General features: G+C 38.9%; 1 protein-coding gene across 2 annotated transcripts; it reads left to right on the top strand.

The window, feature by feature from the left end:
- The first annotated feature begins 18 nt into the window (after positions 1–18).
- Positions 19–26,993, top strand: LOC117296883 (vicilin-like seed storage protein At2g18540). Of its 2 annotated transcripts, XM_033779981.1 has the most exons (7): positions 19–226; positions 8,472–8,747; positions 14,821–14,958; positions 16,528–16,626; positions 18,551–18,649; positions 20,545–20,595; positions 23,750–26,993. In XM_033779981.1, the coding sequence occupies exons 2-7, from the start codon at positions 8,601–8,603 to the stop codon at positions 24,731–24,733; spliced, it is 1,518 nt and encodes a 505-aa protein (XP_033635872.1). In that variant the 5' UTR covers positions 19–226; positions 8,472–8,600; the 3' UTR covers positions 24,734–26,993. The 2 variants fall into 2 exon arrangements, with proteins under 2 accessions (XP_033635872.1, XP_033635873.1); XM_033779982.1 differs by lacking the exon at positions 20,545–20,595.
- Positions 26,994–27,885: the final 892 nt, after the last annotated feature.

The following is a 27,885-nucleotide window of genomic DNA, read 5'->3' as shown; positions in this document are numbered from 1 at the left end:
GAATTGCCCGGCCCGGAACAAGGGTAGTAATTGTAAATACTTGTTCTTTATCGCGGGTAGTACGTGTGTGCCCTGCTGTCTGCTATATAGTGCTACCATGCAAAGAAGAGCTGCCGTTTCTCCGTCTGTCATTTTCTACCCAGCTGGAAAGAATCTTTATGTTATGAATAGCAGGTTGATGACTTACTCTTCCTGAACTATAGCACTCTACTCTTAGTTAGCTCTGGTAAGTTGCACACCCAACGAAAAGAATATGATATTTTTACTTTTTAATTTTAGAGAAAAAAATGATGACATTAATGATTTAAACATTATTATTAGTATACAATTTTTGCACGCTGTGACGGGTTCCATGGCGTGTTGTACACTCGAGGGGGAAAATGGAACCCGAGGCGAAGCCGAGGGTGCCATTTCCCCTCGAGGGTGTACAAAACCCATGGACCCCAGTCACAGCGTGCAACAATTGTTTTGTTTTACCTTTGTATAATTGTTATTCCTCTTCTAGAAGTTCTGTGGTCATCTTCAAACATTATTACGATGGGCAGTCGAACGAGAAACAATTCCCTCGAACCCGCGGTTGTTTCGTACACAGCGCGAAATCTACCAACGCTGGGAACGATCAAGGTGATGTACACCGGTGTACATCACTTTTCATGTTACCCGGCTTGTCGCGAGCCATGTAACATGCGTTTTTGTTGCACGTCACATGATTGGTTGGTTCTCGACCAATCAAACTTCACATTTTGTTACCGAGGTATAACAAGACATGATGGATGATGTCAGATGTGTACTGCTGAGTGCTGTCACCGTGACCATGCTGTCACTCAGTCAGACCATGGAGGTAGAATTCTACCTCCATGGTCAGACTGTTGTTAGGCCTACCTTCACTAACTGAATGTTTGTAATATTTGTGATGTTTGTTTGTTTGGTTTCCTGGTTTGTTTCCAATTGCACAACTTGAAAATAATGGTAAAAAACAACAGTTAAAATATTGGAAAAGTTTCCGCATGGCGTCACCACTTTTTCATTCGATATCGAATTTTACCTCCCCCCTCTGACTGAGGCTCAGGGGGGTCATTAGTGAGTGAGATTGAGAACCCCTTTTTGTAAAAATTAGTTTAAAAGTGGTGGCGCCATACGGAAAAATACCCATAGTATTATATAATAATATTGGGTGCGTTCGATTAGCTTCCCTGGGTCGCAGTTTACCCTTTCCTTATTATGGGTGACTTTGCTAGGGGGCGCAATGTTTGGGGGCGACATTGTCAGGGGGCGACTTTGTAACAACTCCGGGCGAGCCGGTTAGGGGGCGACTTTGCAGGGGGCAACTTTGTTGGTGGCGAGCTTGCTAGGTGGCGAGATGACCAGCCTCCATTATAACACCCCTTACAAGTATTCTGCCTGCTCATTGGTTTAGAGCGCGTCACATGACATGTCTTAGTTTTGCTAGACGACGGCCGTGTGATAGTGCGTCGGTTTGCCGTGCGCTAGTCCGAAGACTAGCACACGGCGTGCAGTACCCAGACGTCTGTTGCGTGTATGAGGATGATAAATTAATAGTCTGTAACCATTTCGGATTGCACGACACTACATGCAGAGCACAATAAAAGTTTTTGCAATCTGTATTCGCGTCGTCCATTGATTGTAGCATTCAGGTCTGTAACTTAATAACAATATAGTACAGTATTTAGAAATGTTTGGGGTGTTATAAAACAAATATTGAATGCGTAGCGTAGCTGCAAATCTTGAAACATAAGCCTAGCTTGACTGGGAATTGAAAGCTTATTTTTTTATTATAGCAGAACTGGAACCTAAAAGATGTATGGATTGTATAAGCATAGCTGAGTAGCTGCGTAGCTTGGAACGTAACCATGTCTTTTGGAACGTAAGCATATCTTGGAACGTAAGGTAGCTGCTAACTTGGAACGTAAACGTAGCTGCGTATGGAACGTGAGCGTAACTTGACTTAGGATTGAAAGCGTACCTTTTGTTATTATAGCGTAACTTGAAGAAACGTAAGAGTATCTTGTAATGTAAGCATAGCTAAGCTGTGAAGCTGTGTAGCTTAGACGTAACCTTATCTTTTGAAACATAAGCATATCTTGGAACGTAAGCGTAGCTAGGTATCTTGGAACGTAAACATAGCTGCGTATGGAACGTAAGCGTAACTTGGCTCAGGATTGAAAGCGTACCTTTTGTAATTAAAGCGTAACTTGAGAAGGAACGTAAGCAAAACTTGGAATGTAAGCGTAGCTTGGAACGTAAGCACATCTTGGAAGGTAAGCGTAGCTGGGTATCTAGGAACGTAAACGTAGCTGCATAAGGAACGTAAGCGTAGCTTGACTCGGGCTTGAAAACATACCTTTTGATATTATAGCGTAACTTGAAGGAACGTAAGCGTAGCTGAGTAGCTGCGTAGCTTGGAACGTAACCAAATAATACCTCAACAATCTAAAAAATAACACTTCATTCACAGAATTGAAAAATAATATTTTTTGGACAAAATTATGCTTTTATTAACCTTTTATACAAAATTCTTATTCACCTGTTCTTCTGGGGCTCCGTTTATTTTTTATCCAAGTGGCGTTTTTTTTTTTTTCCAGGACGAACGTTCGTAGGCACTGATATTGACCTCCATTCGTCCTGGAAAAGTCGCCTATTTTTTTCAGGACGAACGTGTGCAGATATTTACCCACGTTCCACCTGGAAAAAAAAAACCGCATCATCACGTGACCCTTTTTGTGGTGACGTCAGAGCACCTCAGACCAGCCTCAAGTGACCCGCTTTTGGATAGGGTCACTTGGGGCTGGCAAAATGAGGGAACATCCTGCTGTTTTGTACACTCAGTAATGGGTGCGTGACGCAGACGCGATTGCGCGCCTGCTTAGTGCACAACTCTATGGCGTTTGCCAACCAACAGGGTCTGTACGCATGCGTGAGTGTAATTAGCATATTTAATGGGAAGGGTCCATTTTCTTCCTCTGTTCATAGGTAGTCAGGTTCCTTCAATTGTAGCAATTGATTATTTTCATTATTGTTAAGCATGTTTTAAACGAGCTTGATTATGAGTGCACGCTTTGAAAATGAGCAAATTGTCAAGATCTTGCCGTTGAACATGAATACTAACATTTTCTTTATAAAAGTGAAAACTTTTTTGAAGAGGTATTTTTTAGAGGGTCTGGGTACAGATTTATATTACACAGTTTGAAGATGATGGTAGAAAAGTTCCTTTAAAATATAACTTAGGTGCTGTAGTTTTTGAGAAATAAGTGAAACAAGTCATGAAAATAATTTACGCTCAGTGAGATGAAATATTTTAGCATGTAAACGTATTTTCATGACATTGTCTGACACATTGCTAAAAAAAACTACATCATCGCGGCAAGCAATATTTTAAAACATTGGACACTACTGGTAATTGTCACGGACCAGTCCTCTCACTTGGTGTACAACGTATGCATTTAAAATAACAAATCTGTGAAAATTTGAGCTCAATTTGTGGTCAAGTGAGATAATAAAGATAGAACAAATCGCCCTTGTCACACAAAGTTGTGTGCTTTCAGATGCTTGATTTCGAGACCTCAAATTCTAATTCTGAGGTCTCAAAATCAAATTCATGGAAAAAAAATTCTTTCTCGAGAACTATGTTACTTCAGAGGGAGCTGTTTCTCACAATGTTTTAAACTCACAACCTCACCCCATTACGCATTACCAAGTAAGGTTTATACTAAATAATTGTTTTGAGTAGGCCCTATTTACCAATAGTGTCCACTGCCTTTAGGGGAAGCCTTAGATTTATCATCAGACTAGTTAATGTAAATCTGTGGACATTATGTTTTGTGTTACACAAAGTACCCCAATCCCCACTATGGTTCAATGTGAGGCACTGGTTTGTAATACTGAACTCTTTTCTGTAATTGAAGTTTCTCTTTGTGTTATAGGCCTATGTCAAGTATCAGTTACTACATACTGAGCTGTATATTATAAAAGCAATTGTAAGCAACACTAAGAGGAAGGAAACATTGTTCATGTAAACAGAAAGTATTTCATTCCGATAAACACATGCAGAGCTGAGTAGACACATTGTACCATCCTGCCTTCTGGGGTAGTCAGAAGTGTGAGTGGTTATCTCAAAGTTCGTGCTGGATTAAAGTTGCAGTTTACCCTTTCCTCATGGGTGACTTTTTCCATTGCACTCACTCCCCATCGACCTCAGATGACCAGGTACATGTATACACAATCAAGCCTGTGTACAAAGGGCATTTTGTTATAAAGCTTTAATAAAGTCCATGTTCATCTTCCACACCTAAAGTTACTATGGTTGTGGATGAAAGATCAAAGCCCAATTTCATGGCCAAGATTACCGTAAGCAAAGAATAAGTGCTTCTATACAGAAGCAGGGATTGCCGCGCTTGTTTGTCATCTTCACGGGTTATCAGAGATTTTTGGCTTCTGCGCATTAAACTGGCCTATATCTTTCCAATGATGGTTAAATACAGTAAAGGCTATTAATGTATTAAATTCAATCTTTGAACTTTGATCTGAAATGCCAACATGTGTACAGAATGCCACTGTGTACAGTGTACACACATGTGTTCAAGGTGACACAGACCAAGAACTTGGACATGTTGGACAACCTCAATGATAAGTAGATACATTAAAAAAGAATTTAAAAAATAAGACGTTCTAATTATTTTGACTGTAAAACATCATCCATCAGAGTGATAAATTTATTTTTCTAAACAGTGCACTGTAATTTGTATAAGCCATATTTGTTTGAATAAACTTAAGGGTACCGTACTATTCAACCCTGCATAAAAACTGCTGCAACATAAAAAAATACGGTATTTTTTTATGTTGCATGGTTATGCCTTTTTAGCTGCAACACAGAATGTGTACACATTCCTAGACATGCACATTGTGTCCCTGCTTCGTTGTGCATTCACTCGTTTCATAATAATTGTCCATGTTCCATATTGTGGATAAGGAAATAGAAAGGGATTTTCTCTATGGTGATTGTTGAAGTTGGGCCTGGAATGTTAACAAAAGGTAGTTCAATGGCATCCCTGCCTAACCAACAAAAATTCCCAGGGGTCGATTTCACACAGATACAGTATAGTAGTCCTTTTGTAGGACAATTAGTCCTAGGAGTTATTAAAAACTTAAGGCTAGTAAATAAGGATGATAAATTAGGAAGAGTACTTAATTCGTCCTAACTCGAGATATTACTAGTCGTAACTCTCTATGAAATCCACCCATTGTATCCTTTTCCCCATAAAAGTTATTGTACATGTAGAAACTCAAAGCAATTGGCACTATAATGAGAGTGTAAATTAACCATTTCCATCTACGTTATCTGTTGACTAAGTTGATGTCATCGCCCCCAGTTGTTGCAATGATAAACAGAACAGAACCTGACCATTATTGTAGAATCTTTGAGCCAAGACTGACAGTGTACACTGTATTTCCGTTACAACTTGACAATCGTCTCGACTAAGTTGGGACATAGAGCAAGGACCCAAACTTAAGTGTTCAAGTTGGGGCGTCCCAGCTGTAGGTAGTGTTCAAGTTGGGGCGTCCCAGCTGTAGGTATTTTAGGGATTGACCGCAGTTGTAGAGGATAGCCAGAACTCTGAATCTGTGATTGATCTTTTGGACTAGATAGACTGGGAGCTCCCCACTTGAATTTGTTAATTAATTAGGGTTTGGCTACAAGTTGGTGCGATTGTCAAGTTAGGGGCGGATAGATTGTTTCAGAATGCACTGTACAGACACGTGTGCTGCCAGTTAGTCTGCACTGGGCTTTATTGGACACTCAGGCCATGTTTTCCTAGTGGATTGTACAGTGCCAGCCTTTTAACGGGTACACATGTAGGAATGGTGAGTGCAGGCAAGGGGAGTTGCTGGTGTATTGGCTATTGGGGGGTGGGATTCCTTCTCAACCTTCCAAAATTGTAAAGGTGTGTACATGTATATTATTATACAACTTTTTTGTCAGTGGCTTTAGTGGCAAACTTTAAGTGCCAACTAGGAGCTAAAAATGCTTTAAATGTGTACCCAGCCTTAATACTGCACTTGTTTTCAGCTGTGAAGTTTTTTATAAGTAACCCTCATTCACAGTCATTGTTCACATGTACCCCGAAATACATGTAAATAATATTTTAGAATCTGTCATTTACACTATCCCACAGATTGTATCTGATAATAATAATAATACACGGTTTTTATATAGCGCTTTTTCACGGGGTGTCTCATAGCGCTTCCGACATTATTACCCATGGTCACTGGGCCTTAAATCATTTCTTAAACCATCTCAGCTCCCTGGGGAGTATACAGCCTGTGCGACAATTATATGTGCTACATGGCTAAACCAATCACAAGAACCATCTCTGCCCTCACAGGTACCCATTTACCCCTGGGTGGAGAGAAGCAATTATAGTTAAGTGTCTTGCTCAGGGACACAAGTGTCACGACCTGGATTCGAACCCACACTCTGCTGAACAGAAGCATCAGATCTTGAGTTCGGTGCTCTTATCCACTCGGCCACGACACCCCACGATGTAGAAGGGCTTTCTGTCACATGCTTGGTCTGCAACTTTTAGTTTTGTTGTTAGAACTGTTATTTTTTTACGAATTTGTATTTTTTTTCGTGAGTGGTTACAGTATCTGCAATGAGTGGTTACATCTGAAGTAACTTACAGTACATGTATCTGTTAAACCAATTAAGGAAACAGTAATTGCACTGCAAGATCATTACAGGCCATGTGTAATTGACTATTATACTGATATTCCTAAATGAACAGCTTCCTGCTTTCAGGGAAGTTTGTGAGATTGTGAATTCTACCTTTGTGGTCATGGTGGTGAGATCATCTATAGACCATGGATTTGGGTCTATCCACACTAATGGGACCATTTGTTGACATTTTTGTATGTATGGGTGGCAAAAAAAACCCAAGGGTTTTGTCAAGCTTGTTTCCTACGCACATTCCAAATCACTTCAAGTTTTTTTTTTTACAAAGAGCAAGACAAATTTATCTGTATTTTATTTCACAAAATCAACCCCTACCCTCGCAGGTACCCATTTACACCCCTGGTAGAAGAGAAGCAAATGTAAAGTATTTGCTCGAGGACACAATTGTCACGATCGGGGTTCGAACCCACACTCCATTGACTTAATAACCACCAGAACTTGAATTCGATGATCTTTTAAACCACTCGGCCATGACACGCTGCTCTTTTGCAATCCTCTAGTAGTGACAATCTACATCCCAAGGTACACAAACCAGTCAAGCCAGGGAGACCCATTATAAATCTGGCAATGGTTCCCCCACTGACAACATTTCTCTTTTTGTTGACACTTTTCTCAAGCTGCTAATGCCACAGATTCCATCAAATATTCATGACACTCCAGGTTTCCTCCGCAAAATCTTGTGTATTCAGAAGCAGGTCCCCAACACAGCCATCGATCATCGGTACCTTTGATGTGTCCTCTCTAACATTCCCCAAGGGGTTGCTTTGTGTTAAAAGTTACTTGACTGCCTAAAGAAGGAACATCTTTGTGTTGTTGAAGTCTGTTTTAGTGATCCAAGCCGAGTGACAAGTTTGATTGGTATTCTTGGTAACCAAACATTTTTTGTGGCAGACAAGTGAAGGTGTTGATAATGTACCTTGCTCATGGCTTATATATTGTACTTGGTCTCAGCTCTATGAGCTCAGCATGGCATTGCATATTCTTTAGCGCTGCATCTGCATGCTATGGCGCCCATGCGTACTTCACATTCCAACAATAGATAGAGCAAACAAACCAAACATAAAAGTCGAGGGGGCTCCCAGGACAAATTCAGTTTTGTGATCCGCTGATTTTTTAATTCCCTTATGAAAATGGGAAAAATGGTGTAAAATGCATTGTTTTATATCGTTCAAGTGCATTTTTTGTCAATCCAAAAATGTTTGATATGACGGTCATCACATAGGCCTATCACAGTTTCAGTCCAGTAAACTTATGACCAGACAAGTCCAGCAATTTTGGGTCTTGCAATTGAATAATAATACCCCACTGTGTAAATGCTGACCTTGAGTCTGGAAAATACCTTTCCAGAAGTATACTTACATTTAATATCCCAAAGACAGATGAGATCACTCTCCTTAAACCATTCAAATAAAAGCAGATGTACACAGTAACTTACATGTCAATTGAACTGTATCGGGTCTCAGAAAGATTTTTTTCTCATTTTGATTCTAGTCTTGTACTCAAATTTCTTGTCTAGTGAAAATGTTGAGCTACATACAAGCCCTGCAGTCTTGTGGTTTTTGCTCTCAAATTCTAGCTGGCTAACCTGCACGGTTTTTCTCAGTGTCAAAACAAAAATAGTTTCATGTACAGTAGGCATACATGCAGCACATACAAAGATGGTTCTCAACTGATATATATTTTCTGAAAATGTATCCAATCCACTTTTTTTATCTCACAGATATGTCCAGTAAATCACGCCCATCGAATTCCACAAGCATCTGGCATCATTGACTTGAAGCTTCTGCAGGTTGAGCATTAATAAACAGAGCTACAATATCCATTCTACTCGTCCCTACCAGGCTGAGACATGCCACCACAGAAGATTTTGACCAGTGAGGGCATCAGTGGGGTGCTCAACTTGAAGGTCGGAAAGGCGGGGCGGAGGGGTGTGGCAAAATGGAAGAAGAAATATGCTGTTATGAGGCAAGACGCACTCCATCTGTATGAGGGACAGGTAGGGTCTTGGAGGTTCTTTAAGTTTGGTAATCAGTACTGGGACCTACAGGGCCCAATTTTATAGCGATGCTTTGCGGCCGATTTTGCGCTTCCTGTGCGATTTCCATTTCAAAGCGCTGCTAACCGTAAGCACACAAAAAGACGTGCTAGCGATCCGGTGCTTACTGCATGAAAATAAACGACGTCACAATGCAAATCCTTGGTAAACGCGCAAAATGGCTGCCCAATTTTGTTCTGCTAACCTGTGAAATACGTTTGCACCGTACCAAATTCTTCTGCTACAGTAAGCACAACAATTTGCTCAGCATCACTTTAAGCAGCGTTGAAAGTGGGCCCTGTACATGTGTACGTGTATACACTTCAGTGCTGGGCATATCATAAGCCTTGTTCTCATTGGATTTTGTCTCGTTACCACGCAGAAAGTGACCATGACTGTCTTTGGTGATCTGCGTTACCACTTGACTTATATTCCGCGTCATTGCATAGCGTTTTATAGTGATGGTGGTATGAGAGATAGCAGTACAAAAACATTTTAATCTTAAAAGTGTTACTGCATGAAACGTTTCTCAGATTGTGTTTCCCAATTGACGAACTATTCTTCCTGCACAAACAAAACAACTCCAGACTTCGGCCATATCTGAATCATTTTTTGAAATTAAATTTTCACTGGTCTTATATAGTTTGATTGTAATTTTCATAAATACATAAGACAGTTTATCCATTCTGATTGGTCGAGAGGGCATCACGTGGGGTGTTTGAACTGATGATACAACACCAGTAAAAAGTGTTGAAACATGGGCGTGACACGCAAGCTTGCAGTTGTGCTTATAAGCCATTTTCTTCATTCCTATTGGTCAATAGCAAAGGCTGGACCAGTTGTGCCACACATCACGATACACAGCAATCTCCATAAAAGGAGTCGTTTACCAGAGGGCCTTACCATTTCATAGCTAGAGGGGTGTTGTGTTGAAAGAAATCATTGAACAATTATCATTTTTGCATTTATTTTACTTTTGTTTGACCAAAAAGTTTTGATGTTTTTTGACCAATCAATAGGTAAAATTATCAAGAACCAGGCCTCGGCTGGTTTAAACCACTAGTTGAAAACCTCTTTAGACCGCATTGATTCCCTTATTGTACATGTACATAAGGGAATTACAATGTAAAGCGTAGCGACTAGTTCTTTCACGGCTGTTTAGAAACGGCAGGGTCGAATTGCCGTGTGATGAAGGCCCGAGCCGAAGGCGAGGGCCTTTATCAAACGGCAATTCGACCCTGCAAGGTTTTAAACGGACGTGAAAGAACTAGGTTAGCTACCATTTTATTCCCATTCATATACCTTTTTGGTTAAAAGGTGTAATAAAGTAAGAAACTCTGTAACTTAAATGCTTGAGCTCTGTATGTTTCTACATCCATGTATGTCCGTGTGTTGCCATCTATTTCCGACAGTTTCCGGCTCCGTTCATGCACAAGCGCGTATATTCTTGGTGCAACACGTTCTGCAACACAGCGCGGCCAACTCAATGACAGCACCTGCATCGCCCGTAACAAGAAACGTCTTGCTTCAAGCTGTCAAGTTATAAACACTGGTCATTTTCAAAGGTTTAAACAGCCCCCACCAATAGGAATAGTGAAACTGTCTGAGGTAAATGAATGTGGGGTTAAAAGTCGAAACGGTAAAAAAATACAAAGTTTAGCCTATACAAGGTATACTTGGCCTTTACCCAGTGCAATGTTCTCGATACAATGTACACTGTACATGTATACCATGTGTTCCACAAAACATCCTTGTACTCTATGGGTTCTGACACTGACAGCAAATGAAGTCATGGTATGAACTCAAACACATTGGCTATAAATAGTACTGACCTAAATGGCACAGAGGGAGGGAGCGTAAATGATAACATCTCATCACCAATAACTTAACAGCTGTCAAGTATTCATCAAAGCCAATCAATGATCTGTCAGGTCACCCTCTGGTGAATTTAATGAATTATTTCAATCTTACCCTTGGTGAAGCGTGGAGCTATAGGGGTGAACTGTGCATCAACATGTATGGTGTTTTAAAAAAGAACATTTTCTGGCATTTCTATCTCTCTTCATTTCTTCTAATGTGGCTGTTTCTTTTTCACTTGTAGTTGTTTGTGTTTTGTTTTCTTTTGTGTTGTGTTTTCATTTATAACCTTAGAGGAAGACTCTGCTAGGGTTTACAATGTATGTAATAAAAAAATATAACAGTAGATCATTTTCAATTCAATGGCCTGTCCAGTCCTGTCCAGTCCTACATTCATATTTTTATCAGAGTCAGAATAAGAAAATATAATTAGCTGTTGCAAACTGCTTTGAAAATTACCTATGGTACGGAGTAATACTTAGACATTTATAAACAAATGTTCATGCAGAAATATTTCTCAGATTGAAATGTTTTTGAAATCCTCTATAAATCCACACTAAGAATATTGAAGGGAATTGTTTCTCAAAGTGTTATCTAGATCAACATCTTTTTATGGTCATAACTGAGTAATTACACATCACAGGTATAACTCTCCCTTTAATTTTCATGAAATTTCAGACCCTTTCTTCCCAGATACAAGCTAACACATTGTTTACCCACTCCATGTGCTATTGTATTTAGGTAATTGATAAACCACTCCCTTCTGATCTATTTGAATTCCATGGTGTGGTTGTAAAAAGTAGTGTTGATGATGTACATAGAAACCATTCACTTTGTGGGCTCTGATGACCAAGAAGCTGTCAATCAACACTATAGATTTAACACAGATTGTTGAGTGTGTTCTGTAAACAAATAGACTGTGTTCTTCTTACTGGACTTTCAGATAGAGATCTTCCTAAAGTTCAATAAGTTTAAATCACGGCTGCTCGCTCACGTACACCTCGTACTCAAAATACACCTCGTACTCAAAATACACCTCGTACTCAAAATACACCTCGTACTCAAAATACACCTCTATAAGAACTCCACTGGCTCCCAATAACATTGCGTAGCGCATTTGTTAAATCTCCTTACTTTTTAAAGCTCTTCATGGCCTTTCTCCTGATGTATTATCAGATCTTCTCCATAAATATATTCCTGCTCATCCTCTTTGTTCCACTTGCCAATCCCTACTGACGCAGACAACTTTCTACAGTAAATGTTATGGTCAAACAGCAAAGGAGTAAGTCTTCATTATGGGATGAGTTACATCTCAAAACACCATGGAGTTAGACACAGCGTGCATCAATTTGAGCAGCAGGGCACATGTAATGATGTGTAGCATTTTGCTTGTCTGTTTACGTTTTAGGAAAATAGTCCACAGCTTCCTCCTACCATGGAGGAAGGATCTGAAATTGGCTTTTAAACAAATCCACAATCCAATTTTCCATTTGCAGTTTGTTTTTATCAATTGTAATATCATGAGCAGGATAGTGAATATATAGCTGGGCTCAAATCTGGGAGAAAAATCCACAAGACCGCGGCTCTGAATGTTTACTGGACTGCTACAATTACCAAAATGTAATGGTCCTCTAAAGTGCCCCCATTGACTAGAAATCAATAAAAGTATGATGACTTGATAATTTGAATCTCCAAAGATCGCTTGCAGGCAACTTTCAGAGATTAAAATTTCCATGGTGCACATTTGTAAATGATATGACCTGGGATGCTGGTTAATACTCGCTGTCACCTTGCTAAATGTGGATGGATTCATTAATGTTCTTGAAGAAAAATACTGTGACAGTGTTTTACTGTCAACAAGTAGACACTAATCAGCTGCATGTGACATTTATTGTAATTCATAAATACCTCAGACAGTTTGGCTATTCCTATTGGTGGACAGCGCGTCACGTGGGTGTGTATCAACATTTGTTTATGACCAGTAAAAAGTGTTAACAACATGGGCGTGACACGCGAGCTTATAAGACAGTTTCTTCATTCCTATTGGTCGAGAGCAACAGCCGGGACAGTTGTGCCACATCACGCGACACGCACAACATTCCCTTATAAGGAGTTATTTTACTTTTGTGTTGATGTCTTTTGACCGAAAGGTATATTATGAATGAGAATCAAAGTGTGTTGAATCGGTTTTCAACTAGTTGTTAAAACCAGCCGAGGCCTGGTTTTTGATAATTTACCTCGACTTCGTCTCGGTAAAATTATGAAGAACCAGGCCTCGTTGGGATTTAACCACAAGTTGAAAACCTCTTCACCACACATTGATTCCCTTATTTATTGATATTTGGCCTATATTTTAGCATTACTTTGATGAAAGCCAATCTATGACGCTACCTTTTAAACCATTCAACAAAATGAAAATATATTTATAGTCATCACTCATCATTGCTTGGTTGTGAAGGATGGAATGGACATTGTTCCTTTCAGAACCTAAAATACAAACCTAGTTTTCCAGTACAGCTTGGCCTCACACAAAGAATGCACAGAGGAAGGATGAAAGATCATCTAATGCACTCATGCAATAGTTTGCCATTAAAGTCTGCCAAACCAGTACTGATTAAAATACCAAGGAATGTCAGAAATTATCTTGGAGATTCATTATGTAAACACATGTAGATTTGACCAAGTCCTTTCCTCATAATCTGTTTACATTAACAACTACGCAGTGTGCTTTCTCTGTCAAGTCTAATCATCATGGAGGCTAGGTAGCTTATACCTCCATGGTCTTTTAATAGAGTAAGGTTTAATTGAAGGTGTGCAAACCACTGATGTACTGTGTACATTAACTCCATTTCTTATTGAAATTAGCCAAAATTCTCGCGGTAGTCACAAATTTGAGAGCATTTCCTCATTTTAACAACGAAGCTTGTAAATGTTTGTTTTTACACAAACCTTTTCCTTGTGTTGCACAAAGATTCAAGTGTGATAGTTTGGATAGTTCCCAATGTAAAGCAATGGAATTCCTTCCTCCATGCATGGTAAGGCCATGATAAGGCCAAAGTACTCTTTCCATGTTAAAGGGCATCTCTCATTTCTAACATTCCCTGGAATGTGAACTTTTCAAGCTTATATACAAAATGATGCAACATAAAAAAAGCGTTTCTTGACGTGTTAAACAGGGGAAACTAGCTGCGTAAACTGTAAATAATTTTGGGTTGAACAAAGACAAATTGATTCAAGCAGGACTTGAACCTGTGCCCTCCAGACTAACGTGATGGCACTCTTCTAACTCGGCCCTAATGTTGATTGTCTCCTTATTGTGGCAATGTATTTGTTTTGGGGTGCCAGTCAGAAGCCATTCAGCCTGTAACTGCCGTGTAATTAGGCAGGGATATCCTAGCCTTTAGTCAAGGCGCACGCAGCACACCGGATGGCACGCACAACCCCAAAAATGTAACGCACGAAACGGACTATCACCACGAGCGGCGAAGCGCCTTTACAAACTCGTTTTGGGGCCTTATGTTTTTCTTTACATTTGCCAACGATTTTGGTGGGAGAAAATGTAATGCATAATATCAGCGTGGTGAGTTGCTGGCCAATAAGAAGCCACAATTACTTGCATGACGTCACTAGAGTGTTCGATGCAAATTCGTTACATTTTCTCCCACCAAAATCGTTGGCAAATGTAAAGAAAAACATAAGGCCCCCAAAACGAGTTGGTAAAGGCGCTTCGCCCGCGGTGATTTCGTGCGTTACATTTTTGGGGCTGTGCGTGCTATCTGGTGTGCCGCATGCGCCTTGACCAAAGGCTAGCGATATCCAAGTTTCTGTACAACCCGGGAAGCAGCAGTAGAAGAATCACCTTTTTAAGGTGACGGTGACCTTTCATAGGGGATGCCACTTTCAAATGGTTGTAAGTTCAACTCCTACTCTTGTCAATTTTTCTTTGTTCAACCACAAATTATTTAAAATTAGCCAAGTCAGTTCCCTTTTGGTTTATTACTTTATTTTTTAAATAAAATCACAGAAATAATCAGGAAACCAGTCACAGTTGGTGTCTGTGGCATGGTATTATTTACTAACTAACCTTTACCCTGGTGTAAGTAAAGTTCTAGCAGTTTTCTGTGCTTGAGCAGACTTTCATGTTGTAAATACTGTTTTCCTTTTGTAAATGTTTCAGGATGATAATGGTCGTGGTGAAGATGAGAGTCACACAGTATATCTAACTAAATACAAAGAATGCATTTACGTTGTGGATAAGAAGGGAAAAAAGAAAGGAGGATTTGCTCTGGTGCCAGCTGATTCCACTTACGAACAGGTAATGTGTTTTATTATATTCCAGGGTTTTGACAATAATCAGAGGTCTATCGGTCCAATGTTTTGGGGATGGAGATCTGGAAGTGGAACAGTCTGGTTCAGTGGTCTTAACATTTGTATCCTTGACATGGTTGAGCAAGACGTATAATGCTTGGTTTGTCAGCAGTATGTCCCATGTGCTGTGTATTTGCCATTATAACCCGTTTATAAAGACCATTCATTTCTGTACAATAATCACAATACTCGGATATTACTGTAATATTGTTCATTCCTTTTATTTTTCAATTTGGTATCATGTAAAAATATAATCAGAAATGACATGAAAACAGACAGGTTTGTGTTTAAAAATAGAATATTGTTTCGTGTGAAGTTTCATATCCGGACATGAACTTTACTTTGACCTCTTTATGCGAAGAAAGTAGGTCAAATCTTGCGCCCACTTGCAGCTGCTATGTGCATTTTGGTACTTGTGCTGCTATGGTCTCTACTCGTTAAAGGGTTAAAGAACCCAGTACACTTTTTCTTAAGAAGGAGGTTTGCCCCAGTTCATGGAATGGTCTGCAGCTGTACGACATCACCGTGTAGGTCTAAAACCTTGACAAATACAACCTGAATTTCAAAGCACAACAATGAATAACAAAACTTGTCAAAGACAATACTTAAAAAAACTAAAAATTCTGTAAATGACAAAATCTAGAAAAAGGGCCTGAGGGCAGACTACCTACAGCAAGAAAGTTGGACCAATCAGATACATTGTAGGTCTTGCCAATCGTCAGCTATGTACAAGGTAGCATTAACTGGAGCAATACTCGGAGTGTTCAATCAATCAGACTTTAAATCCGATCCAGTACAAATGAATGTGGTCAGCTTGCCAATTTCCACTTGAAACAACTGAGGGCCTTGACTTCAAATTCCTTTCCATTATAAACAACAATGTTAAGGAAGCCATTAGATTATATGCTGTACATGGACAGTGAAAAACGCTGGCAAGTCCCCAAGAAAAATGTTGTACAAACCCTAATGGCCAACAGACCACTGTTTTATGGAATTGCAAGTTTGTGTGATGATCACATGGGTTTTCCCAATGATCTAGAATTGTTTAAACATCAGTAGTGCTGTACATGTATGCACAAATGTACACATAGTTGATGCATGAATGTGTCACAACTGTAACCGTACAACCTAGAGTATAAAATGATCTCGGACTGAAGTTTTGACCCAGTCAACCTTTTAGAGTAATGTACAATAGCTTATGGCTGGTTCGCTGTAGCTTTCCTAAACAGATAAATTTGTTAACTATTTTCTTTAAACAGCTTCATAAAATGGAGACCAGGGACATTTTTAAAACCTTGGCTTTAGGCTCTGGCTTGGGCTCTGCCACCATATTTGGAGTAGTGTGCAAGGTGCGTGGTGTTTCAATATCAAACGTAGCCCGCAGCTGGAGGCCAGAGTCTGGTGCCGAATCCCAGAGCCATAGCTGAGATTTTGAAAAAGTCCCCAGTCATTTCTGAGAATGTGTTGATTGTTAGTTGATGATTGTGGATATTTTGTTTGTTGATATTGATTACAGTGGGTGCTTTCATGTGATGACACTAACGAGCAAGAGAAATGGATTAATCAACTCAATCAAGCAATATCCGGTGATGTCATCACTATCATTAACATCAATGTGAGTTGCCCCCCCCCCCTTTCCCTTATCCCCCCCCCCCCAATAACACTAGCATAGTTACTTTAACATCATTTAACATGACTTTGCTGGTTCACATTATTATTATATGCCTGGACATTTAGGAAACTAGTGATAACAATCTGAACTAGCCTTAATTAACAGCAAAAAGAAGAGTCTTTTGCAAAGGCTTTTCTGTTAAAACAAATGTTAAATAGTGTACATCATATTTTGATTTAAGAAAGACTCTGCTAGGGTCGAAATGTCGGCCTATTCACTTTTGTTGTGCTTATATACTGTACCATAGGTCCTTTCGATTGGTAAGCAGCTTGTAACAGCTACATGATAATTTTCTCATCATTTTTTTAAAAGTTTGATTTGACACTTTATATATGGTGGGAATATAATCACAGAAGGAACTGTTAAAGGAACATTACAGAATTGGTTTTTGCTAACAAAACAGTTGCTGGCAGTGGAAGCACTTTATGTAATCCACCAGATACATAAACTGACAAACCTGTAGTAGTTTGAGATCGATCGGCCATCTGGGTCATGAGAAAATGGTGAAAAACCGATCACAAATTTTGCATTGCATTGATGTCAAAATAAAAATGAATAAAGCGCTCACTGAGCAATAAACTCCAATTACGCGAAGTTAGATTATTTATTTCTCATCAAATATGACATTTCAGACAGAAATATTTCAAGGGATGTTTTCTACTATCATCATCATTAGATCATGTAAGTTTTATGTAAATCTGTGATATTCACGATTTTTGTTTCTTACCAATTCTGTAACGTTCCTTTAAGTTATCAACTTGGTTTTCAGAACCCACACTACTCAAAAGAGATTTACACGTGGTGCTATCACAAACCTCACCTGATTATATCTGTTATTGATATTATTATTTATTAAACCTAGACAAACCTCATACAAAACTAAATTAAAATAGTCAAGAACATTTAACTGATCTGCAAACAAATACTTAACAGGGACTGAACTGAAAGAGGAAATGCTATCAAAACAAAACAGAATTATGGAGGACTTAAAATGTTGGATTTGCTAACGGAATGAAGGCAGGATGAAACAAATATTCACTTAATACTGAACTAGCATTTATTGTTTAAGTTAATATTGGTTTTTAGAAAAAATTGTGCTGTATTCTGATGGATTTATAATGTCGCTCATTTATTTCCTGATTGTGTCTAGGGTTGAGATGTTAAATCGTGTAACCTTTAAAAAAAATTAATAATTTTCTAAATGGTTAAAGGCAGTGGACACTATTGGTAATTACTCAAAGTAATTATTTGCATAAAAATTTTCTTGGTGACGAGTAATGGGGAGAGGTTGATGGTATAAAATATTGTGATAAACGGCTCCCTCTGAAGTGCCATAGTTTTTGAGAAAGAAGTAATTTTCCACGAATTTGATTTCGAGACCTCAGATTTAGAACTTGAGGTCTCGAAATCAACCATCTAAACGCACACAACTTGGTGTGACAAGGGTGTTTTTTTCTTTCATTATTATCTTGCAACTTCAATGACCGATTGAGCTCAAATGTTCACAGGTTAGTTATTTTATATATATGTTGAGATACACCAACTGTGAAGGCTAGTCTTTGACAATTACCAATAGTGTCCACTGCCTTAAAATTTAGGTCTCAAAATCCAGTGTCCAGCGTCTGTAAAGGTAGGGTCAAACATTGGTGTTTGTCATGTGTCAAATTAAAGAGAGAGACCTCTGTAACCTGTCACAGGTTGGCTCAAAAGACACACAGTAACTAGAGAGCCAGCACCGACGATCACAGGCACCCTACACCATGTTTCCATTTCTCAATTTAGAATTGAATCAATAGAAATGGTTAACAGGTTACCATTAAGGAAAATGAAATGTAGATTCACAACCCTATTTATGATTGTTTTACAGTTGGATGAAGTAACCGTTGAGACGCCAGCTTTGAAACACTTGGGTAAATCCAGACCTAAATGTAAAGGAAGAAGAGCTCCCAGTAAGAGACCTAGAATGGTAAGACGCACAGCTATATTGTACACACATACACCCAAGCAACCGCCTACAACCGTGGACCTCCTATTGTCCCTCTTTTGTTTATACTTTTTTGCAACAGCTCCCATTGGTTTTGTACACGTTTTCCAACTGTGGATCTTTCCCAAACTGTGGACTCTATTGTCCTCTTTTTTTAAAGGTCCTCGGTTTATTGAGTGTGATGTGTATCTACTCACACACACACACACAACCTTAGAGGTCTGGTTTGTGGGGTCCTTTTATTGTTCTGTTATTCTCTTTTCATAATAGTTACCTTGTAGGTTTCAGATTGACCCAATAATTCCTGTGTGGGGTCCATTGTTTCATTGTGTAAAAGACATCACAAGGGCACTTCAGTAAGCCCATTGTAATGTACATTGATGTTCAGTGGAAGTGTCGTAGCCGAGCTGTTAAGAGCACCGAATTCAAACTTTGGTGTTTCTGATCAGCAGAGTGTGGGTTCGAATCCCAAGCTGTGACACTTGTGTCCTTAAGCAAGACACATAACCATGGCTTCGTCCTTTGGATGGGATGAAAGCCGTTGGTCCCATGTGTTGTGTAAGGCATGTAAAAGAACCCAGTGCACTTATCGCAAAGAGAAGGGGTTCGCCCCAGTGTTCCTGGCTGTGGCTGCTGTAGGCGCCGTAGCACCTTGTAAACCCTTATAAGGTGCTAATTAATAGGGTCCAGAATTCATCACTGCCATTACCTATCTTTCTGAAAGTTTGTATATACTCAGTGCCTTGAGTACCTTGTTTGGTAGATACGTGCGCTATATAAGACTACGATATTATTATCTGTGGTGACTTGTGGTCCACTTCAGTGCACTGGTTTTATGCCAGTTCCATCCTACAACCAATGTAAACTCATCCCAACTCATACAACAAAATGCCATTACTGTGGCATTTTGAACGGGCAATTTTTTTTTTACAAACTGATATTAGGAAAAAGGAAAACGGAAGAAGTCACAATTTGTGCCACAGGTTTCAATATTTTTGTGTAGTTTGCAGATGTAGCGAAGGATGGGTCATTAACAAGTTCCTAGTGCGTACAATATTTCTAGACTACTTGTACATGTATGTGGAGATAATCCTGAATTTTTTTAGATAAAGAGGACAGTGTCTTTCACGTCAAACAGTTTTTCCTGATTTCCATTGGGACAGCTAAGAAACCCAAAATTGCATAACTGATCAACTGCAGCTGGGTACAATCAACATTTCATATTCCTCCATTTGATTATATCCAATTAAATTGTTAACACTGGTGTAGCTTAACCAATTTTAGTGGTGGGCTCTAAATCCACCAAAGATCATTGCTGAAGTGCAATCTGGGGGAAATCTTTGCTGGGCAGCACATTGTATTTTGCATAGAGTTCTGGGCAGGCCAACCCGCCCACCGGGGTTATACAATGCTGTTTGTTAATCTTGTTTGCTGTGTGAATGACTAATGCCAAATTAAACTGAATACCTATATAAACAAAATACACAGAGACAAAACTAGTTCACTAGTTCAGTCTCAAATTATACATGAGGATGGTTTGATAAAAGCATGACCCATCGGAATGAAATCTAAGGCATGTTTTTAACCCTATACATTGCAATGGTAGATTCTACACAGTGCTCAAAAGCTTGGGCAATTTTAGACAGTTCACTTTTCAAGTGTGATGACCGGGATTCGAACCCACAGCCTGATGTCTTAGCCACTAGAATTTGAGTCTGCTTTTATTAAGTTGCTCGGCTTCATCCATTATATATTAATTCGTGTTGTGATCAAATTTTGAAATTTTAGACATTGTGAGCAATCTAGTGAGTAATGCATTGGATTTGATTGAAGTTGATTAACCGTGTTCATTTTTCCCTCAACACGCATGCATTCAGGACATGTATGATTCCTATCAGAATGGCGAATGTTCAAGTGATGAAATGGAGGTAAACCCCAATCATGATATCATCCTGTTACACTCATCTCAAACTTTCAGTTTCATTTTCATCATCTGTTGTTATTCCACTTCATAATAATTATAATAAAAATAACCCATTTCTATAACGCGCTTTTCGCGCCCGAGGGTGTCTCAAAGCGCTTCCGACATTATTACCCCTGGTCACCTGGCCTTAAATCATTTCCTTAAACCATCTCAGCTCCCTGGGGAGTATACAGCCTGTGCGCAATATATGCGCTACTCGGCTAAACCAATCACAAGAACCATATCTGCCCTCACAGGTACCCATTTACCCCTGGGTGGAGAGAAGCAATAGTAAAGTGTCTTGCTCAGGGACACAAGTGTCACGACCGGGATTCAAAAAAAAAAAAAAGACATTATGGCCGTGTCCGAAACGGCGTCTTCGGCTACAGCTACGGCTAGATCGCGCGCGTCTGCCTATTCTTCAACACTGGTAGACGCACTGATCTAGACGTAGCTGTAGCCGAAGTCGTCGTTTCGGACACGGCCTATCACTCAAGAGCAATCAGTTTGAATCCAAGTCTCAACACTCCTGGGTGACAGGTCTTTTTCTTCAGCTCATCACTCTGTACCACTAAATCGTAGATCTTGTCTTTGTACCACAACATTCAAATCTCTTCTCAAAATTTGTCTTCTGATGTCACAGGTTTTCAAGGACTAATTTTGTTGTGTTTGTTTTCTTTTGTTTCCTTTTTCGGTTTTACTGCGCCTCGAACACTCAGCAGGGTGGATATGTGCGCATTACTAGTCTTTATTGTTATTATTTTTTAAATAAAGACACTGGACACTATTGGTAATTGTCAAAGACCAGTCTTCTCACTTGGTGTATCTCAACATATGCATAAAAAAAAACCTGTGAAAGTTTGAGGTCAATTGGTCGTCAGAGTTGCGAGATAATAATGAAAGTAAAAACACCCTTGGTCCACCGAAGTTATGTGCTTTCATATGCTTGATTTTGAGACCTCAAAATCTAATTCTGAGGTTTCGAAAGAAAAGTTGTTGAAAATATCTTCTTTCTCAAAAACTAAGTCACTTCAGAGGGAGCCGTTTCTCACAATGTTTTATGCTATTAACCTCTCCCCATTACTCGTTACCAAGTAAGGTTTTATGCTAATAATTATTTTGAGTAATTACCAATAGTGTCCACTGCCTTTAAAGAGTACAGTACAGAAAAGTAAAGATTTATGAAGTTGAAAATAAGTATATGACACTGCGAGAGGGATCCATTTTAGAAGAAGAGCTTGTGAGGCAACGGTCCCTAAAGAAATGCATTTGCATTGAGACATAGAATAACAATTTGTTGTAATTTAATTACAAACGTACCTACTCACCCAACCCTTAATTTATCTGATTTCTCTTCCAACCCTAATCCTAATACTTTTTTGTTTACTTCTGTTAACGAGTATGAGGTAATTGACTTTGTTCAACAAATTGTAAAACAAAAAGAGCTTTGGATATGACTTGGTAAATATTTCCATTGTTAAAAAGTCTATCTCAAGGGATTGTTGACCAGGCTATTAATTAGTTGAATTGTCAAAATAATGGTGTTAAACCATGACTTGTTTTTAATGGTATATTGTGGGAGGTAATTTGTGTTTCTACTAGTTCAAAAAGGAAAGCATTTTAAAGTTTTTTTTTTCTCAGGGTGATTGGTACTGTTTGTGTTTTCACAATTTTAAAATGTGCATTTGCTTGAACACTATACAGAAACCGAGCCATCCATGTCAAGACCAAGGAAAAATTATCTGTTATTAAAACAAACATTGATTAGTTTCAATTTGAATTCTCACTCATAATAAAATTCATACCTTATACATATTCATGATCGTGAGTTGAATTCTTGCTGGTCCAATCACTATCACATGACAGATGCACTTTTGGGTTTTTACCTAAATTTGCGTATTGGGGAATTTCATTGGCTACCAATTAGAGAACGAATCCTTTTTAAGATTACTCTTCTTGTTTTAAATGCTTGAACAAAACTACACCTCATATATGTATTTCCACTTTAGGATAACATTACACTCTTCCGCAATTTTTTTTTGGTCCACAACTCACTTGATTGTTCCCCGAGCAAACAGAGTTCTAGGTCAAAAAGCTGTCAGTGTAGCTGGGCCAATGATTTGAAACAATCTCTCTACTGTCATAAGGGAATCTGTTTCTCTATCTGCATTTTGTGAAGTTCTAAAGACTCATCTTTTTCCATGGTAATTGCTTCCATGTGCGCAATGATCTTGATGGAATAGCGCCTTTTAAGATTTAATTGTTATACAATAATGTTATGTATGTGAAAGTAGATTGTCGCATGCTTAACAGTCATGCATAGGGTTGCATGCATATAGTAGCCTGTTGCATGCATAGTAGCCTGTTGCATGCATAGTAGCCTGTTGCATGGATCAAATGTGAAAATAACTGATATATGTGTATGGTACCCTGTGGGTTATTAATCATTCCTACATTAAGTAAGTTTGCATATGACTTGTGTATTGATGTGTCCTTGCCAGAATGTTGTGTCACAAAAGTAGCCTATTTACCTGTTGTAAATTAGGGTATCATCGCCAAGTGGTTTGGAGCATCAAATTTAAGTCCTGATGGTTTAGTCATTGGGGTGTGGGTTCAAATCCTGGTTAGGAGACAGTTTTGTCCTTCAGCAAGACGCTTCCCTATAATCATAATGCATAATTGCTTCTCTTCACCCAGGGGTGAGAGTAGAGGTTTATATTGTGTTTGAAAAGGAGCGCCACGGCTGCGCGTCCCTGAGCCGTATTCTCATATTTACATTGAGCTTTTTTGTCCATAAATGTAAGCTTTTATACTACAGTGTAGAGATGAGGGCTAGAAGCGTTGTACCGATATTGTTGACAAATTGTTGACATGAAATGAAGAAGAGAGAAACAAAACAGAAGTAACTTGTACACAGAGAGGAAGGGGTTTGGGAGAGTTTGTGTTGTAAATCCAAACTTCTAACTTTAACGATAATGACAACTTTAGACAACCCCTTTATTCGAGCATAAAATTCTTTCCACAGAGTAGCAGGAATTGTGTTGATATTATTTTATAGTAGTTACTTTTATCAGTGTCTTTTTGTTGAGCTCTAAAACGTGTTTCTATTTTAATTTCAGGGTGTTACAACGACAGACTCGGACACTCCTGCTAAGAAAGCACGCTCAGATCTTGCCCTAACCACCCCACCAGTTACAACACCAGATGAGTCTAAAGCTGGTGGTGCCAAAGCTTTCTTCCGTGGAATAGGTCTTAAAGTCAGTACAGCTCTTGGACGTCAGAAATCCACAGGTGCCAAAACACCACAATCTCCAGAGCCAGGGGCTAAGGAAGAAGCACCTCTTCTAGACATCCCACCGGAAGAGAGAATGTCACTAAGTGCTCTACTGCGTACTTTACAAAATATAGAGACCACGTCTGGGACAATCATCAACAAAGCAGCAGCCTTGCGAGTTTTGTTTCAAGGCTCTGCGGCAGATTCAGCGGGTCTTGGCAAGCCAGCTGGTGAAGTAGAAAAGGGACTTGAAGGAATGACATCCGCCCTGGAGCACCTCAGCTTTGCTGAAAACTTACAACTGAAGGTGAAGGAAAATGAAGAGAGTGAAAGGTTGATGAAAGAGGAGATTGCCAGGAAAAAGAAGGAGAAACAAGAGGCTCTATTGAGGCAGGAAGAAGAAGAACAGCGACAGAAGGAAGCTGAGCAGAGAAGACAAGATGAAGAAGAACAAGAACAGAAAGATGAAGAGGACAGACAGAAAGAAGAAGATAGGTTGAAGGAGGAGGAGCAAGCCAGAAAGGCTAAAGAGGAGGCTCTTCGGCTTGCTGAAGAGGCTCAAGCTGAAGAAGAGAAGATTTGGGAATCTAGTGATGAGAAGAATGAATCAGCAGAGATGGTTGATCAAGATGAGCCATCTGCCCAAGATGCAACCCAAGACACAACCCCAGAAAGCCCTGAGGCCAAGGAAAGTTCACCCGACAACACTGAACCCATGATTGTTGAAAACGGAAAAGAAAATAGTGTCGCTGAGGATGAAGCAGCAGAAGAGACAACGGAAGGAGGTGACACAACAGAAAATGGAGGTGATAAAGAAAGATGTACGTAAGTCTCCAACAGTCAAAGATGACTCGGATATTCACTTGTAACTCACTGTTCAGGCTGACACAACATTTGCTCTTAAAAATGTACAGTAGTTTGAAAGGGGTTCCCAAGATAGCCTTATTGTCATGAATTAGCTATCTTGTTTGATTCCACCTCCCTTTAAAATCAGTGTAAGGCTGTTTTTGAAACGACGACTTTAGCTACAGTTGCGGCTAGATCTCTCATGTCTGCCTATTCTTCAACACTGGCAGACGCGCTGATCTAGCCGTAGCTGTAGCCGAAGGCGCCGTTTCAGACACAGCCTATCCAAAGCAGGGAGGGAAGATAGTCTGGCTGCGTTTTGAGTAATGACACTCACTGCTATGGTGTCGTGTCCATACAGGGAACATAACCAAGATGGTTTGCACCATGATGACAAGCTTGTGTTGTTAAATGAAAATATTGAGTGAAATTAAACAAATTGTTTGATTGTAAATCTTGACACAGCTTTGAGCGTCATGCAGGAGGCAGAGTCAATTAGCCGTTTAAATTTTAGATTTTAATTTTGTTTGGTACAATTATATGCTGGATCACAAGTTACTGCTTTGAATTCCTCTGATAGTGGCAGAGGCTATGTCACATGATTCGGGTAAGCTTTTGCGTATTACATTCTGAATGAATGTGTATGTCACAATGGTACCAGGGTTTGCTCATCTGGAGGTTGCAATGAAATAGCTTGCCCCTGACCATTTTAACATACCAACTATTACTAAAGTCTGAGGAATTCAAATGTCAGTAGTTACTTGTAACTAAGCAAGTCATTGTACCAGACATTATTCCAATCTAGCTTGCAAATTGCTTATTTGCAACAATTGCTTTTATACCCCAATCTTTACTCTGGTGCCCTAAAAAAAACGTGACAAAATGCTTTGACTGCTTGATGACAAGATAGAGGACTTGGGCTGAAATGGGAAAGTTCACTGGACGCCAATTTAGCAAGCTACCCTTTTGATGAAACAGTTGATCAGTGCAGATGACCATCAATATCAATTGTATAATAAAACAATTGTGAGCTGAATTGGTGCCCATGCAACATTCTTGTTTCACGCTCCAAGACTTCGGCGCTCTATAGTCTTTGCTATTGATGCTTAAGCAATAGTAGGATACTGACGTTTTTGTACTTACCATTCTAATATAAGTTAGTATGATTTCTTTGCTCTGCTGCGCAAATTGCTTAGTAATTTGCATGCCTTTTTAGACTTTCAGAGCCCACATTTTTAGAACTAGAAATGCCTACAACTGTTAACAATTGTTTTTGAGCACTGCTTTGTTGTGCAGATGTTCTTCATTTTTTACAGGTATCTTTCAAAGCTGGAGATGTGGGAACCAGCTATTAACATTTTCACCATAGGATGGCCGGTAACCTTTTTCTACACATTTTGTGTGTCAACCAATTATTGGTGTGCCTGAAATTGGCCTAGTGCAACAGTTTGCCCAGTCTCCAGTCAGAAAACACTTTTTTATTGTCCAGCTTTTGGCCTTTGAAATGTGCCCAAAGACATTGTACATACATTTTGTGCTTTTTTAACAAAACTTATGGCCTTGCCCCTTATACAAAAAAATCCTGTACTGTTTTATAAAAAAAGATTAAGAAATTTGTTTGTCATGTTGCTTATTAATCACTTTACCGTGGCGTTAAACTTTATTGTGAACATATGCAATACATTTTACAAATTCAACTTGACAGTTATACAAATGCTTCAATAAAACGATGTACTTTTTGTGTACTTAATATTTTTAATTTTTGTAAATTTAAGTCTCCTTTGTACGGCAATTTTTTTAGATGGGATTTAATTTTGAAATAAATATCAATAGAATTTGTACTTAGGCATTTACATGAAATAGTTATACTCAGAACAAGTATTTTTAAACAGAATTACATTTTCCAGTTAAGAGGGATTTTTTTTAACGCATATTCAGTTAAAATTAAGTAGTTTACGTTTAACGATACATGTACACGCACATGTACATGTAGTTATATTCATGTACATGTATTAGAGCAATATTCAAAGTATGTTAAATGTTTAAGATTTTTGTTCAATAGTTTAAACTAACTTTATTTGTACTTGTTGTGATGTACTGTTGCCTTTCATACCAAAGTCAACACCAGTGGTCCTGAAGCATACTTGCAAGTTGCCTTGTTTAATGGTTGCTCTTAAAGACACTGGACACTATTGGTACTGACTATAGTCTTCTCAGTTGGTGTATCTCAACATATGCACACACAAAAAACTGTAAAAATTTGAGCTCAACTGGTCGTCGAAGTTGCTAAGATAAAATGAAAGAAAAAACACCCTTGTCACACGAAGTTGTGTGCTTTCAGATGCTTGATTTCGAGACCTCAAAAACTAATTCTGAGGACTCAAAATCAAATTCCTTAAAAGTTACTTCTTTCTCGAAAACTATGTTACTTCAGGGGGAGCCGTTTCTCACAATTTTTTTTTATTACTTTCAACAGCTCCCCATTACTTATTACCAAGTAAGGTTTAATGCTAATAATTAATTTTAGTATTTACCAATAGTGTCCACTGCCTTTAAGTGAGGCTGTGTTTCTCACTGGTACCCTAGTCTTCCAAGATGCTCCAGTTGTGTGTCTCATAGTACAAGCACATGGTAGTCACAAAAACTTGTTTATATAATAAGATCAAGTATTCATTACATACATGTACTAGTATAATCTTTTCACCTCTGTCTTTTTGCTGCAGTAAAACGTTTTAATCTCAAAGGTCAGATTCCAAATGGGATGGGGGAGAGGGAATGGACATCCATTCAGGGTAGAAGGAGCCTTCAAATTATTTGAATTTATACAACTCACTTCATTTATACAATGGAAATTTATATCTGTGTAATATTTTTCACATGTTTGTTTTATTTATTTGATCTTATTTTGTTGGGAAGCTGGGGGTTTTCTGAGATTTTTTTTAATGCCCAAGAATTGCCAGTAGTAGACCTTGACCCTATGCATGACTTGCAGTTCTTGTTTAAAAACAATTCGGTCAGATCCCCTTGTTGTTGTTTATTACTGATAAAAAGTACTGATTTTATTGCACTCCTAAAGTAGCCCATAATTCTGCAGTCAGCAGAGACATGACATTGAGACCAAAGTTGTTGAAAATT

Source organism: Asterias rubens, chromosome 11 (assembly GCF_902459465.1).
Source record: "Asterias rubens chromosome 11, eAstRub1.3, whole genome shotgun sequence".
Lineage (NCBI taxonomy): Eukaryota > Metazoa > Echinodermata > Asteroidea > Forcipulatida > Asteriidae > Asterias > Asterias rubens.
Note: the sequence above shows the minus strand (reverse complement) of the source record. Positions and strands in the feature narration are given on the sequence as shown.

What these genes read in the sequence shown, in the direction of transcription:
- LOC117296883 (XM_033779981.1), top strand. Translation starts at nt 8,601, where the DNA reads ATGCCACCACAGAAGATTTTGACCAGTGAGGGCATCAGTGGGGTGCTC. An exon ending in TCACTATCATTAACATCAAT is followed by an intron (nt 16,627 to 18,550) that starts GTGAGTTGCCCC and finishes ATTGTTTTACAG; the next exon opens with TTGGATGAAGTAACCGTTGA. An exon ending in CCAGTAAGAGACCTAGAATG is followed by an intron (nt 18,650 to 20,544) that starts GTAAGACGCACA and finishes GCATGCATTCAG; the next exon opens with GACATGTATGATTCCTATCA.